The sequence below is a fragment of the Sorghum bicolor genome, chromosome 9, assembly GCF_000003195.3.
Source record: "Sorghum bicolor cultivar BTx623 chromosome 9, Sorghum_bicolor_NCBIv3, whole genome shotgun sequence".
Classification (NCBI taxonomy): domain Eukaryota; kingdom Viridiplantae; phylum Streptophyta; class Magnoliopsida; order Poales; family Poaceae; genus Sorghum; species Sorghum bicolor.
The window spans coordinates 8157749-8172286 of NC_012878.2; the positions used below are offsets into that span (position 1 = coordinate 8157749).

Consider the following 14538-nt stretch of genomic DNA (forward strand, 5'->3'; position numbering starts at 1 on the left):
CATCTGTTTCAATCTGAAACTGTTTTGTGAAATCTGGTAGAGCCAAAACTGGAGTTGTAGTCATAGCCACTTTGAGTTTGTCAAAAGCTTTTTGGGCTTGAGCTGACCACTGAAATTGTTTAAGCCTGAGCACTGCAGTAAGTGGTTTGGCAATCACTCCATAGTTCTTCACAAACTTTCTGTAATATCCTGTGAATCCCAGAAAGGCTCTCAGCTCAGTCATTGTGGATGGTGTAGGCCAATTTACCATGTCCTGAGTCTTTGCTGGATCAGTTGCTACCCCTTTATCAGATATTATGTGACCAAGGTACTCCAGGCTAGGTTGAGCAAAAGTACACTTGGAAGCCTTGAGATATAATTGATTCTTCCTTAACACCTCAAACACTTGCTGTATGTGTTGCAAGTGATCTTCCATAGAAGTGCTGTATATGAGGATATCATCCAGAAAAACCAGCACAAACTTTCTCAAGTATGGTTGCAACAACTGGTTCATAATACATTGGAAAGTGGAAGGGGCATTGGTGAGACCAAAAGGCATGACTCTGAATTGATAGTGGCCCTGATGTGTTTTAAAAGCAGTTTTGAACTCATCCTCAGGGAGCATTCTGATCTGGTGGTACCCAAACCTCATGTCCAATTTGGTGAAAAATCTGGAACCTGACAATTCATCCAGAATTTCATCCACAATAGGCATAGGAAACCTGTTTTTTATTGTCATAGTATTAAGTTTTCTGTAATCAACGCAAAACCGCCACTGCCCATCTTTCTTCTTGACCAACAAGACAGGAGAGGCAAAAGGACTGTGACTGTGAGTGATGAGTCCTGATTCCAAGAGTTGTTTCACTTGGGCTTCAATCTCAGTTTTATGCTGAGGAGAATAATGGTAGGGTCTGGCATTCACTAGAACTGCATCAGGGAACAATGGAATAGCATGCTCATAGGATCTATTTGGTGGTAAATGCTTAGGATCCTGGAATATGTCAGCATACTGCAACAGTAAATCTTGTAGATCAGCTATTCGTTGAGTTGTTGTTGTGGGTGGAGTACTGGCAGGTGAAACTGCTTTGTCTACCATGACATATGCCCAGATATCATTGCCTTTGATGGCTTTGAACATGTGTTTAGCCGTGATAGGACTGGCAAACAATGGTGCAGGTTCCAGACCCTTGAGAGTAATCAGTTTCTGGTGATACTGAAATTGTAGTGTCTTAGCTTGCCAATCACATTGCATGGGACTGAATGTCTTAAGCCAGTCATAGCCCAGAACTGCATCATAGGGCAGTTGTTCCAACACAATCATGTCAGTATTAAAAGTATGGCCCTGAATGTACCATTCCAGATTCTTCACTTGTGTGGTAGTGGACATCCAAGTACCATTAGCCAGCTGGACTTTTTGATGAGGCATGGTGGTAGTCGGTAACTGGGACAAGTTGACAAAAGCAGAACTGACAAAAGTGTGACTACTACCAGTATCTACCAGAATGAGCATGGTTTTGTTTCTGACCGTGGCCTTCAGTTTAATGGAATTGCCATTATCAGTGCCAGACATGGCATTCAGTGACAGCTGACAAAAAGTCTCTGTCAACATCTCATCAATAGCCATTTCATTGAGTAGTTCCTCATTAATCTCCTTGTCCAAGTCGTTGACCACCATAGCATTGAGCTGTGGTTTGACTCTTTTGGGACATTGCTCAGCATGACCTGGTTCATATTTCTCCCCACAGCCATAACAAAGATTGTTGGCCTTTCTGTAGTCTCTGAGTTGCTTATCCCTCCAAAGACTGCCATAGGTATTAGCTTGCTTAGCCTCAGGTCTGGGTTGCTATCCCTTAGGCTCATGCTTGTTATGCTGAAACTTCAGTTTGCCGCGTTCCACCACTTTCTGCTGAATCTTAGCGATGATAACTACTTTCTCCACAGTAGTAGGGACTTGTGGCTCCACCACAGCTCGAATGTCCTCCCTGAGACCCCTGACATAGTGAGTGGCAAAAAACATAGGATCATAGTTGCCACCATGCATAGTGACATCGTACTGCAAGGACTGAAACTTGGTAGTATACTCTTCCACTGTAGTGTCTTGTTTGAGATCAAGTAAGTCATTCAGTGACGCTCTGTAATCATCACCGCCAAACTGAATCTGGATATCAGCAGAGAAACGCTGCCAAGAGACATCTGGGTAAGTCATCTTGTAAGTCTGCCACCACTTGGATGCATTATCTTGCAGATGCATTGAAGCTGCTTCCACCCACAGAGTATCAGGAATCTGATAGATCCTGAAATAGTTCTTGCACTTATCCAGCCAGATCTTGGGTTGAGAGCCATCAAAGGAAGGGAACAACATCTTGGGCAAAGCATGATGAGGTAAGGCGTCCCGCCGCGGTGGAAGCCGATTGTGTCGAGGGTGAAAAGTTGTGTTCTGTCTTGGGTTGGCTCTCTCATTGGCAGCAAACACATTCTCAAAAGTATCCACCTCATCTGCCACTACTGATTCAGTAGCATCTGAATGGTTCTCATCGGCAAACTGACGAAGAGTGATCTGGGCAACAGCATGTCCATTCGCCCTGACTTGCTGAGCTATCATGTCTTGATCAGCAGTGCACTTGTCCACTTTCAGGCTTGTCTCCTGCAACTGTTGCTTGACTTGTTGTTGAGTGACACCCAAATCATTCATGCGTTGAGAGAGCAGGTCGAGATGGTCCAACACCTCGCGCCAGTGGCCCTGCTCAACCCCAGCATTGGTAGCCATTTGATCCAACAAGATGGAGGTCTGAGCCAAAGGTTTCGGTGGCTTGGATGGTGCCGTGGTGACCAACTGAATCAAAACAGAAGAACAAAGTATGGTGTAGCAGCCGGTTCAGTAACAACCTCCCCAAAATCCTGCAACACCAAATCCCCAACTCCTGGAACCGAGGCTCGATCGAGGAATTTTACAACGGAAACAGTGCTCGGCAACCCAAATCGAAGGACGGTTCCTCGCCAACGCCACCGCTCCGCAATCGACTGTTAGCTTACGGAATTTTACACGGAAACAGTTGTTCCGCAACCCTAGGCTAGAAAACGATGCGAGCACAAGAAGGAAGAGGTGTGAGCGATTGAGAAGAGCTCACTGAGGTTCACGCCGCCGAACCGAAGAGGTTGATGTAGTCCCCCAATCGAGTTGTCGTAGCCGGAGATGTAGACGCCGAGTCGACGCGTCGCCGCTCCACGCCTGGCTCCGCCGCTGATGCGAATCCCGATCTGCCGCCGCCGCCGCTCGCCAACTCGCAAGTGACGCTACGAGTGAATCCCGTCACGCCGCCGCCGTGCGCTTGTCGTGGCTGGAGGATCGGGTCGATCCGGCAGGAGTATGTAGACCGAACTCGTGTGAATCTCGCTCGATGGCAATGGACAGGGTGGCCGACGCCGAGCGAGAGCGAGCTAGGTGGGTAGGGAAGGGCCGAGGATTGACTGTCTTTGATACCACTGTAACACCCCTGGCCACCGGCGGTGATCGCCGGAGACGTGAGCACAACAATGGAAATCGCCGACGAAGAGCACAGAGGAATCTCTCTCTGTCTCGAGTTCTATTACGATACTTTTCTTAATTGTCTTACAACGATAAGTTCACAGCATATATGGCCAAGGCCAACTGGTCCGATGGACCTACATGTCATAGACCGACACAAACATAGCACTAGCTTTACGCTTCTCCTTTACTGAAAACGCCCAACGCTGGTGCGCCATCACCCGTCGGTCATGACAAATTAAAATTAAAAATCTAGCAAAAATGTAATGTCAATGAAGTTTCATTACTAAGTAACTTGACACAAGTAGGGCCTTGTTTGGACGTTATCAGATTCACCTCAATCCACATGTGTTGTAGTGGATTGGAGTGGAATTTAGTTCAAATTTCACTCAAATCCACCTCAGCACATGTGAATTGATAGGAATCCGACTACATCAAACAAGGCCTAATAATGTGCTTCGCCGAGGCTCCTTTCGTCACCTGGGGCGCGTTTGCGACCCTGTCCCTACCCAGCCTGGCCTTCTCAACTGGCCCAGGCCTGGCAAAGCCAGGTCCAAGTGGTGCAGCTACTCGTGTTTGTGTTGATGTATAAAATGGGTTTGCCTCCAATGAGATTGTGTTTGTCTTCAGCTTAACTGGAGATATGTTTACTCTTCACTCACATTTGGTAGGCTTACCACCACATGGTCAACATTCTATCTTCATCGACATTTCATCGAGCACCTGTCGTACTCCACTGCGGCCATGGTCACCGCCGAGCCCCGTGAGGTCCGCGGCGAGGAGGTACATCGCGATGGCCACGGCGAGCGAGTTGATCGCGGCGAAGCAGTGCCCGTCGTCCTCCTCGTCCGTGCCCGCGGTGGCCCCTGCGGCTGGGCCCTCGCTGAGGAACACCATGGCGAGCGCGCAGATCACGGCCGGCACGACGGCGAGCATGACGAGGAACAAGGCGGGATCGTCGGCGAAGAGCGCGGAGCAGGTGTCGGTGAAGATGGCGGTGTTGAGGCCGACGTATCCCTTGAGCAGGCCGGAGACGGGGCCCCTGCTCCGGCGGAAGTTGCGGATGCAGGTGACGAGCACGGCGGTGTTCATCTGTTCCCGCCGAGGCAGAGGAAGACACACATTCGCCAGTAGGGGTTGGAGGCGCGTCGATGCCACATCGCTAGATGCGCGCGGTTGGGCGCTCCGCGTCCCGAGGAGGAGGTGGTAACCGGTATGGAAGGGAGGCGGCAAGCGTAGGCGGTGGAGGCGCGTCGCTTTCCGGTGCGTGCCGGGGGAGGCGGCAAGCGGGGGCGGTGCCTTGTCCACCACCGGCACCTGGGCCTCCATGCCGGCGTTGCACCGCACCACCACCTCGGAGCGCCGCCTGCCGCCGGCGGCCACTCTTGCGCAGGAGGAAGAAAGGCTTCTGCTTGGAGCCAAAGGTTATGGGAGGGAGGAGATGTTCGGGGAGAGGAACGACGGCGGCGTTGGGGGCTGTTGCGGAGGTGACTCTATCCGTGCTTGGGCTGCTGCGAGCCGCGTGAGCGCCACAACGAGCCTGGCCACGGAGAAACGCAGAAAATTGGCGTTTCTGGAGGGCACGGCTATGACTGCTTTAAATCCCGTGCTAGCCGGGCTGTGCACTTGGGCCAAGTGCACAAACATGATAAATTGCAGCCCACGAGCGCAAGGCTCACCTCAGCCACCCTCACAAACGCACCCCAGATGTTCAACCGTCTGCTGAGACTCAACTTGCAGCAATAGCAGCCCCAGGGTGCCGCCGTCTTTAAGCAAATACATCCAAAACGACAACGTATAAAATGCTCAAAATGAAAGAAAAGGAAAAGGTGTTGCAAATCACGCGGTCTCTCTTTACTAGCCTGTCGTGATCTGAAGAGCGCTCGTGCTCAGATCTCTCGCTCCATCGATTCTGTGGATGGGTTGGTGGATTGAAAGTGACGAGGCTGCTGGCGAAGTTGAGATTGGACCGGCAATAGCAGCCAGTAGTCTCACTGGTTATTTTAATAAACAACAAAGGATGACAAAGAAATATATAATGCCTCATTTGTTATCTCTCACTTTGATCTCCTGATTTTTTTTAAGCGTTATTATTCATAATATAACACTCCTATCTATCAGTAGAGTTCTCTGTGGCTGCTAGCTTTATAAAACGAATACGAAGACTATAGATATTAGATGTGTCATGTTTCTTGACTGAAACTCGATAACGAAAAAATATTGCGCCACGTCATTGTAAGCTCATCATGATGTTATCTGACAAATCTATCCTTAAGACTTCCAACGATACAAAAGTCTAAAAACTTATCAATTGGATACAGGCTTAAGCTTGGCCTTCTAGCGATACAAAAGTTCTAAAAAGTTACCATAGGGCACAAATAAATAAGAAATTATATACTCCACGACCTGGGGACTCTAGAAAGTTATATAGAATCCAAAGAGAATACTAGTTTAAATAAATAGAAAAATAAGAGATAATACAGAAATAATAAATAAAGAAAAAATCAGAAAAAACAAGAAATAAGATGGAAACAAAAAACCCAACAGGTACTGAGCTTTAAGTTGGTCTATAATTAGCCTAACTATTAAACCAACATTTCAAGCTGTGCCAACACCACACACTGTTCTAGGCGAATGGGCACGCTTGCCACCTCGGTGCTAGTGCACAAGCCAACACTCCTTAGGCTATCTCCAACAATACGGACTCAAACCAGATACCCATTTCGTGGTTTGGGTCACGCATGAGAGAGAAGTTGGGCATGCAAAAATTCACTTCTCCAACAACACAACGCAAAAAAGGAGAGCCATTCTCTTCCATCTCGTCCGCTCGCCCCGCGCCTCCATCCTCTGCAGGCCCGCCTCCTCCGACGAGATCTTCTCTCTTCGGCCCCTCCTCCTTCTCCTCCTCCGCGCGCCCCTTGGACCCCGATGTCGGCGGCGGCTCTCCAAGCTCGCACATGGGAGCGGCCCCCTGGATCACGGCGACGGCAGCCCACAGATCCCGACGGCGGCGGCTCCCCAAGGTCGCATGTGGCGGCGGCCGCATCTCCCCCGAGCTCGCGCCCGGCGGCCCCTCCTCCTCCTCCTCCACGCTTGGACCCCGGCGGCGGCTCCCAAGCTCGCACACGGGAGCGGCCCCCTCATCCCGGCGACGGCAGACCCAAGATTCCGACGACAATGGCTCCCCAAGGTCGCATGTGGCGGTGGCCGCGTCTCCCCCGAGCTCGCGTCCAGCGGCAACACCCGGTGCTCTCTCCTTCATCCACCTCCTCCATTCCTCTCGTGGCAGAGATTTGCGTCTTCTCTCTGGAAGACGCATATTTGCGTTCCCGCTGGCCTTGTACCCAAAATGGGTGTCTGCTATGGATCTTCCGTTGGAGGCTATTTTTTAGGACGCTAAACACTATGCATGACCTATATTTGTGTTTGCGTTCTCTTGTTGGAGTCAGTCTTAGCCTCATGACAAGGCAGCTTGCATATAAAACACTTCGCTGCCTTAGTGCAGTTCGCCTTGGCATGATCACCCGCCAGGCAATTGAAGCACACCCTGATCAGGTTCTTGGGCACGAGCTTGGCCGGCCTGGGGGACAGTCGTCGGCACTCGTGATGACGACTCCACGCCTGGTAGTAGCCCTCCGCATCCGTCGGCCTCGTGAATCGGGTTGGGTGCACGACCACGGAGGCAAGACGGCGGCGCGGTGTTTGATGACAATGCGGTGACTACTCCTACCAGGGGTAGGAGCAACGAGCATCCGCGAGGAAGGCACCACAGGCAGGCGGGGCTTGTCCCCGGCACCTTCGCGGCAAGGCAGCCTGCTTGCCCCGCCCCTCAACCGGTGGCGAAGGGGGCTCCGAGCCCTCAGAGGCCTCCGAGTTAGTCAGAGAAACCCTACCTGCTCCACTAGCATAGGAGCTCGCTGGCGAGAATGGAACCGCGAAGGGGTTCAAGCGCGATGAACCCAAGAAGCGGTCACGCAGAGAGCCCCGCTCCTCCAAGGCCTCGGCCTCTCTGACCTTGTCCGCCCATGTTCCATCTTCTTCCCTCGGTAGCTGCACTGCGTTGCAACTCAAGCAGGCATCCCTAGCGATGAGAGGTGGACGTTGGTGTCGGTGTGGCTACTAGCGGCGAAGGGTGTGGTGAATGTTGGGGCCGGAGTGGCCGCCGACGGGGAGCGAGGATGCTCACTTGTTTTTTTATGTTTTTCTCTTAGAACAAATCAACAAATAGTACTTTCAACCATATCTTATCAGCCAAGCGAACAGGTTGCTGCTGTGTCTTTTAGCAATGCAAAAGGACAACTTAATAAAATGCTCAAAAAGAAAAGAAAAGGGTGTTGCAAATCTGGAACGGGAAGCTTTCACACCGCAGAGCCTTTTGGCGCGCGCGGCTGCTATGCTAGCTTTTGAAACAAACAAATGCTCGAAAATGATGGATCTCTGTTTATTTTTGCACAACGTATAAGTTTCTGCACTATGATTGGACACTAAATTATCAAATAAAAAAAATATTATAATATTTATTAAACTTTAACTCTCTCAACCAAATATTTCCTTAGATTTTTTTTCTGTGAGTGGGTTGGTGGATTGAAAGTGACGATAGAGGCTGCTGGTGAAGTTGAGACTGGACTTGCAATAGCAGCCTCACTGGTTCTCTTTTTTTAGAGAACAACGACAAAGGATGACAAAGAGATAATGCTCATTTGTTATCTCTCACTTTGATCTGCCGATTTTTTTAGCGGTATTATTCATATAATACTCCTATCTATCAGTAGAGTTCTCTGTGGCTGCTAGTTTAATTAAAATACCTGGATGCGTCATTTCAGCGAAAGAAATGTGAGACTATCAAATGAAGGACCGTGGCAACCTTGAGTTGGATCGCGGACGTTTTGGTGCCGATTCGGCCCAGCCCATAACTTGAAGCGGTATCGTTTGGGGGCCCAAGAACGATTTACACTGGCAGCGATTCGCACTTAAACATCGACCTTATTAATAAGCATTATAAGTTCCATATCTGTATTCATGGTTGCTTTAAATTTGGACATGTAAACGGTTTGTTTCTTTTTTTACATAATAACACACTCCCTCCGTATAGGATTTAGAAGTCATTTTAGACAAGCTTTGAGTCAAACATTGGGAATATAAATCATCAATAACTTTGAAATTGTTGAGTTTGCAAATGTGAAAATTATATGAATAGATTTGTCTTAAAAAAAATTTATAAAAGTACACATATCTTTTTTCTAAATACTTTTATAAAAATAAGACGTCAAAGTTGTGTTTTGTAGACGTGTTTCTGTCCTAAACCACTTCTAAATCCTATATGGAGGGAGTTCATAAACTTGATTGGACAATCATACGGTTCATATGTATTACATCCTTTCGAAAACCAGCTACGACCTTTGTTTGGATACATGTGTATCCACTTTAATCTATATATGTTGAAGTGGAATGGAATTGAACTTAAGGGCGTGTTTGGTAGAGCTCCAAACAGCTCCAGATCCAAAAAAAACAGCTCTGCTCCTATTTTTACTAGCCGAACACCTCAGCTCCAGGAACTCCAGATCCAAAAAAAACATGGAGCAGCTCCCAACTCCACCAAATCCACGGAGTGGGTGAGGGGGTGCTCTGCAATTGTTGGTTTTGTAATCTGGCGTGGAGTTGAAGAAAATTACCCACCTTTGCCATCCAGTACACAACATAACGATTCATTTTCTTTTTTTTTCCACCCGACGCCGGATGGCCTGGAAGCTCACGATAGCTACGGAACTCCCGTGAGTCCAGTCGCCGCCTGGACTTCCGCCCGTCACGGCCGCGACCTCGCCTCCTGCACCGTCGTTGCCGTCGAGATGGCACGTCCTCCCCATCCTCCACCACCGCCGCCCCCTACTGACCATCTCCCCTCCTCAAATCCTCCTTCTCGAACCGCGCCAAGGGGCGGACTTCCTCGACCAGCAACCCTAGGCGCGGCCATGGGCTCCTCTCCGAGCTTGGGCGCAGCGGCCAGCCTGGATGCACAAACCCATGGCGCAGGAGCCAGTCTGGGCGGCCATGGCGCAGCGAACGACCATGTGCTTGACGGCACGGGCCATGGACGACAACAGGGAGTGCCGGATGTTGCGTTATCGTTCTTGGCGTCCCAACCATCAGCTACGTCCAGTGCACAGCCTAGGAAACGTGCTCCATCGACCACCAAAAGGGCAAGGGATGATGAGGTATAAATTCCCCGCATGTCAAAATTTTATTCAATTTTTATAGAAATTTGTAGGAATTTTATTCAATTTTTTATATAAATTTGTAGGAATTTATTTATTTTTTTATAGAAATTTGTAGAAATTTGATTCAATTTTTTGGAAATCATGCATAGGGTGATCATATTGATTGGAATGATCAGTATACCATTGTTGTGTGCTCGTTGTTTGCTGAACAAGTTAGAAAAGAAAATAGGCCAAACACACACTTGAATAATGTGGGCTACACCGAGGTGAATGATAGGTTTTTTCAGTGTACTGGTATTATGTTGAAAAAAAGTCAACTTAAGAACAAATGGGACAAGTTGAAGGTTGATTTTGGTGCATGGAGAAAATTGATGAGGAAACAAACTGGAACCGGTTGGAATTGGGACAAGGGATATCAACATGGATGCCGAGTGGTGGAAAAAAATCAAACAAGTGAGCGTCTTATATTTTATTTTATTTTTAATTTTTTATGTAATACAATTTCTTACTTTAGTCTACATATTTAGGAGATACCTGGTGTCGGGAAATTTAAGAATAGACCTATCCAAAATGAAGATGATTTGAAGGTTATGTTTGGGAGCATCATAAATGAAGAGATAGATCATTGGAATCCTATGTCGTCCAACCCCATCATCCCTCCTAGTGGAGATGCACCCCATCATATCGATCTGGACAATGGTAAAGAGGATGAAATGGGGCATGATAATGACTTCGATAATGTTGATGAGGAAGTCTCTCCTACACCTGCTAAGAGAAAGGCTCATATTATTCTTGAAAAACCTAACAAGAAACCCAAGTCTAGCACTGCACTTGTTATACAAGATCATATTTCCAAGATATCAGATAGTGCTCAAGCTTTTGTGGCTTCTAAGCAAGTGGGGATCACAATTGGAGAAGTCATGACTCATCTCATTGCATGTGGGGCTACTGAGGGGAGTGATGAGCACTATGCGGCAACTGAGTTATTTGTGAAGAAAGAACATAGGGAAATGTTCATGACTTTTTCCACCGACGAGGCTAGGTTCAATTGGCTAAAGAGAAAGTTCGACATGCTGTTTTCAAAGTGATAATTATAGAAACTACAGTCTAGTGTTTCAGTCTAGTGTTATGTGAACTTATTCATATTTTTAGTTGTTTGAACTTATTTATTGTGCTGTGAACTTATATTGCTATGTTATTGCTGGCAAGTTATACCTCTCTTGGGCAATATTTGTGGAATCTGTGATGATCCAGTGAATCTGCAAGTGAACACGTTTATGCTGAAAGAAGTGGACAGCAAGTTCTATTTTCTATTTATTTTTACTAGTACTACCGCAACCTTCTAATGCTGAAAGAAGTGGAGTGCAAAATCTTGTATATTTGATTGGGAAATTTGAGTTACTTGAAAAGCAACTGTGATATTGCTGTGAATTTTTTTATGTGTCATGGACAACAAATTATGATTGGATAAATATATGTTGACATGCTGGCAAGTTATATAGATTTTTTCTGATTTTTTGCAGATGTCTAGCGATGATTCTAGTGAGGAGAATGAGGTATTTTTTAAAATAGTCTTAGGAGGTGCTATGATTGGACAAATATATGTTGACATGTTTCTTACTAAAAACCCTACAAGGACATCTACAACTAGTGGAATGGGGTATATGTTGGAGCTTTTCCGCACTCCAGGAGAATGCCATAGCCAATTGCGCATGAGCCCAGAAATTTTCGACGACCTCCACAAGTTATTGGTTGAGAGGTATGGGCTCAAACCATCAGTGCACATGTCAATTGAAGAGAGTCTAGGCATTTTGTTGTTCATTTGTTCGGGAAATGAGTCCAACAGAAAATGTCAAAATAGATTCAAGCACTCAGGTGAAACTATTAGTAGGAAATTTGAAAATGTTCTTTTCTGTTTGATGGACATGGCAAAGGATTTCATTAGGCCAAAAGATCCAAATTTTCATACGATGCATAGGAGGATAAGGGATGACAAGCGAGCGTATCCATATTTTAAAGATTGCATTGGAGCACTTGATGGCACACATATCCGTGTTTCACTTTCACCAGAGGAGCAAGTGAGGTATATTGGGAAGTCAGGGTACCCACCCAAAATGTTTTAGCAGTTTGTGATTTTGACATGCGATTCACATATGTATCAACGGGCCAACCGGGATCTATGCACGACACAAGTGTCCTGTACAATGCATTGAGTGTGGATAAGGAAATATTTCCACATCCTCCAAAAGGTAAATATTTTTTATTAGTTAGTTTACTTGCATTGACCATCGAAGTGTGTTAATATTTTTTATTTCATGTATAGGTAAATATTATGTTGTCGATGCGGGGTATCCTAATCGCTCTGGTTATCTAGCTCCATACAAGGGTGAGAGGTATCATATGCCCGAGTGGCATAGAGGTATGGAACCTAGAACTCCAAAGGAAAAATTCAATCGTAAACATTCATCTATTCGCAATGTGATTGAGAGATATTTTGGGTTATTGAAAATGAAGTGGCAAATTCTATACAAGATGGGGAACTACCCCATGTGGAAGCAAAAAATGATAGTTGTTGCTTGTATGGTCCTCCACAATTTTATTCGTGAGCATAACAGTGAGGATGCGGACTTTGCTCGGTTTGATCGTGATCCTAATTTTATGCCTACAATACCGACCCGGTACAAACGATATGTCGTTCCAGCTAACGCATCAGATACATCTACTGCGGAAGCCAGTGCCACTTGTATGGATACTTTTCGGGATGAACTTGCCACATCTCTCGCTCTTGGTTGGAACTAGCTTGTAATGGATTAGTGATGTTGGGTTAGCGTTTGAACAATTCATGTGTGTTAACATGTTCGAATGATCAAAGTTTTTTAATTAGTTTCTATTGGATGGCATCTTCAAATGCATGGCATGTTCGTCTGATTAATAAAAAAACAAAGCAGCCCAACGCCATGCACGAGCATGCACGAGTGGCGTTAGCAGCACATCATAGAAAAAAAACAAAAAGAAAAAACCAAGGGCAAAAGAGGGAAATCCAACCAAATTAGTTGTTTGCGGAGCTGGAGCTGTTATCTTTGCCAAACACATTTCTTCGGCACCAAATTAAGAACACACCTCCACGCTAGAGCTGCTCTGTGGTGGAGCAACAGCTCCAGAGCTGGTTTGGCAAAACTGGAGCTCTACCAACAGGCCCTAAATTTAATTCCACTCCAATCCACTTCAACCCAGTATAAGTCATACTTCTGTTCGCTTGTGTTATAAGTCGTACTTTTTCTGTCAGACAAGTGTTTTTTTCTCATAATAAAACAGCGAACAGTATGTTTAGCCATAGCTTCTCATTGAAAACTCTGTACACATAAGAATTTCATTGAACAAATCTAAACTCTACCTGAACAGAATAAGTTTGTTTAATAAGGAATAAAGCATGGTTGAGTGGGCTAAAATAAGTAGAAGAGCATGCTAGCGTGGAGAAGGAATCATTTCGCCACGCACAGGGGCCCATGGGCCGAGGTCCAGAACCGGAATCCACGTGGTACGGTAGTGTTTTTTTTCTTTTTTGAATTGAAACGAATGATGATTTCTCAGTAGAGTCTTGTTTAGTTCCAAAAAATTTTGAGAAATCGACACTGTAGCACTTTCGTTTGTATTTTACAAATATTGTCGAATCATAGATTACCTAGGGTCAAAAGATTCGTCTCGTTAATTTCGACCAAACTGTACAATTAGTTTTTATTTTCGTCTATATTTAATAATTAATGCATACGTCTAAAGATTCAATGTGACGGGGAATCTAAAAAATTTTGTAAAATTTTTGGGAAACTAAACAAGGCATAGGAGGAGACTTCAATCAAATCAAACCAAAGAGTGAAAACAAATCAAAACCGAATGAGTCACTTGTACGGCAAACAATGAATGTCGTCAGTTCAAACGACCGGCATAATCACAGGGGGGAGGGAACACAAACACTCGTGGAGGCTGCTGCATTCCTCGTTCCTCCCGGGTCCCGCCCCGAACCGTCGGTTGGTTCGCTCACGTCACGTCACGTGCGCGGCATAATAATGCTCTGCAGCAAGTACAAGTTCCTTTTTTCCCCGGAGTCGGAGGCCACGGCCAGGCGTGCGTGGCGCGCCGCGGCGCACGGCCGGGGCACGCGCGCGACGGCGGCATGGAGTGCGGCCTCCGGCGGCAGGTTGGTGCGCGACGCGAAGCCACGCGTGGTATGATGGATGCCCACGGCCTCTCCTCAAGTGCCGCACCGCACGGCCGAACACCCCCGTGATCCGCTTGGTCGACCACGCCGGAGCAGCCGTTCGGGTTGAGCTCACTTCCGGCCGCACCGCACGGCCTCCGAGGCGTCCACAGGCCAGCCGAGCCGAAAGGTGCACTGGTTGATGAGTTACAGTACACGTACTGACATCATACACATGACCATGTCCCAGATATGCCTCTCATTAGCGGATCCCCTCAAGTAGTAGTAGTACTGCTCCAACTATAACGTAGTACTTCCCCGGTTCCCATTCTATTAAGAGAACTATTAAGACTAGTATATTATCCGTGCTAACGCTACGGTGACATTTAGAAAAAAAATACAAAACTAAAATAAATTATAAAACTAAAAAACAAACTTACCCCACTAACAAAAAAAGTCTATATGAAAATTACGGTACTTCATTTGGGAACATACATTTGGTTTTAACAAATACTATGTAGAAAAGTTGAGAAACACAGCTGATCTACAAATGCCCATCATTTGTCTTGTAATCTTGGTAACAAGTCCATAAAAATTGAGATACTTGATTGTAGTTAGTGTAG

General features: G+C 46.5%; 1 protein-coding gene and 1 long non-coding RNA gene across 2 annotated transcripts; both read left to right on the forward strand.

The window, feature by feature from the left end:
* LOC8065889 lies at positions 9475 to 10920 on the forward strand. The gene is made up of 2 exons (XM_021448056.1): positions 9475 to 9717; positions 10248 to 10920. The coding sequence occupies exons 1-2, from the start codon at positions 9475 to 9477 to the stop codon at positions 10806 to 10808; spliced, it is 804 nt and encodes a 267-aa protein (XP_021303731.1). The 3' UTR covers positions 10809 to 10920.
* LOC110430586 lies at positions 11310 to 12598 on the forward strand. Its single transcript, XR_002447948.1, has 3 exons — positions 11310 to 11479; positions 11655 to 11969; positions 12044 to 12598. It is a non-coding gene; the product is annotated as an uncharacterized LOC110430586 (long non-coding RNA).

What these genes read in the sequence shown, in the direction of transcription:
- LOC8065889 (XM_021448056.1), top strand. Translation starts at nt 9,475, where the DNA reads ATGGGCTCCTCTCCGAGCTTGGGCGCAGCGGCCAGCCTGGATGCACAA. An exon ending in AAAGGGCAAGGGATGATGAG is followed by an intron (nt 9,718 to 10,247) that starts GTATAAATTCCC and finishes CTACATATTTAG; the next exon opens with GAGATACCTGGTGTCGGGAA.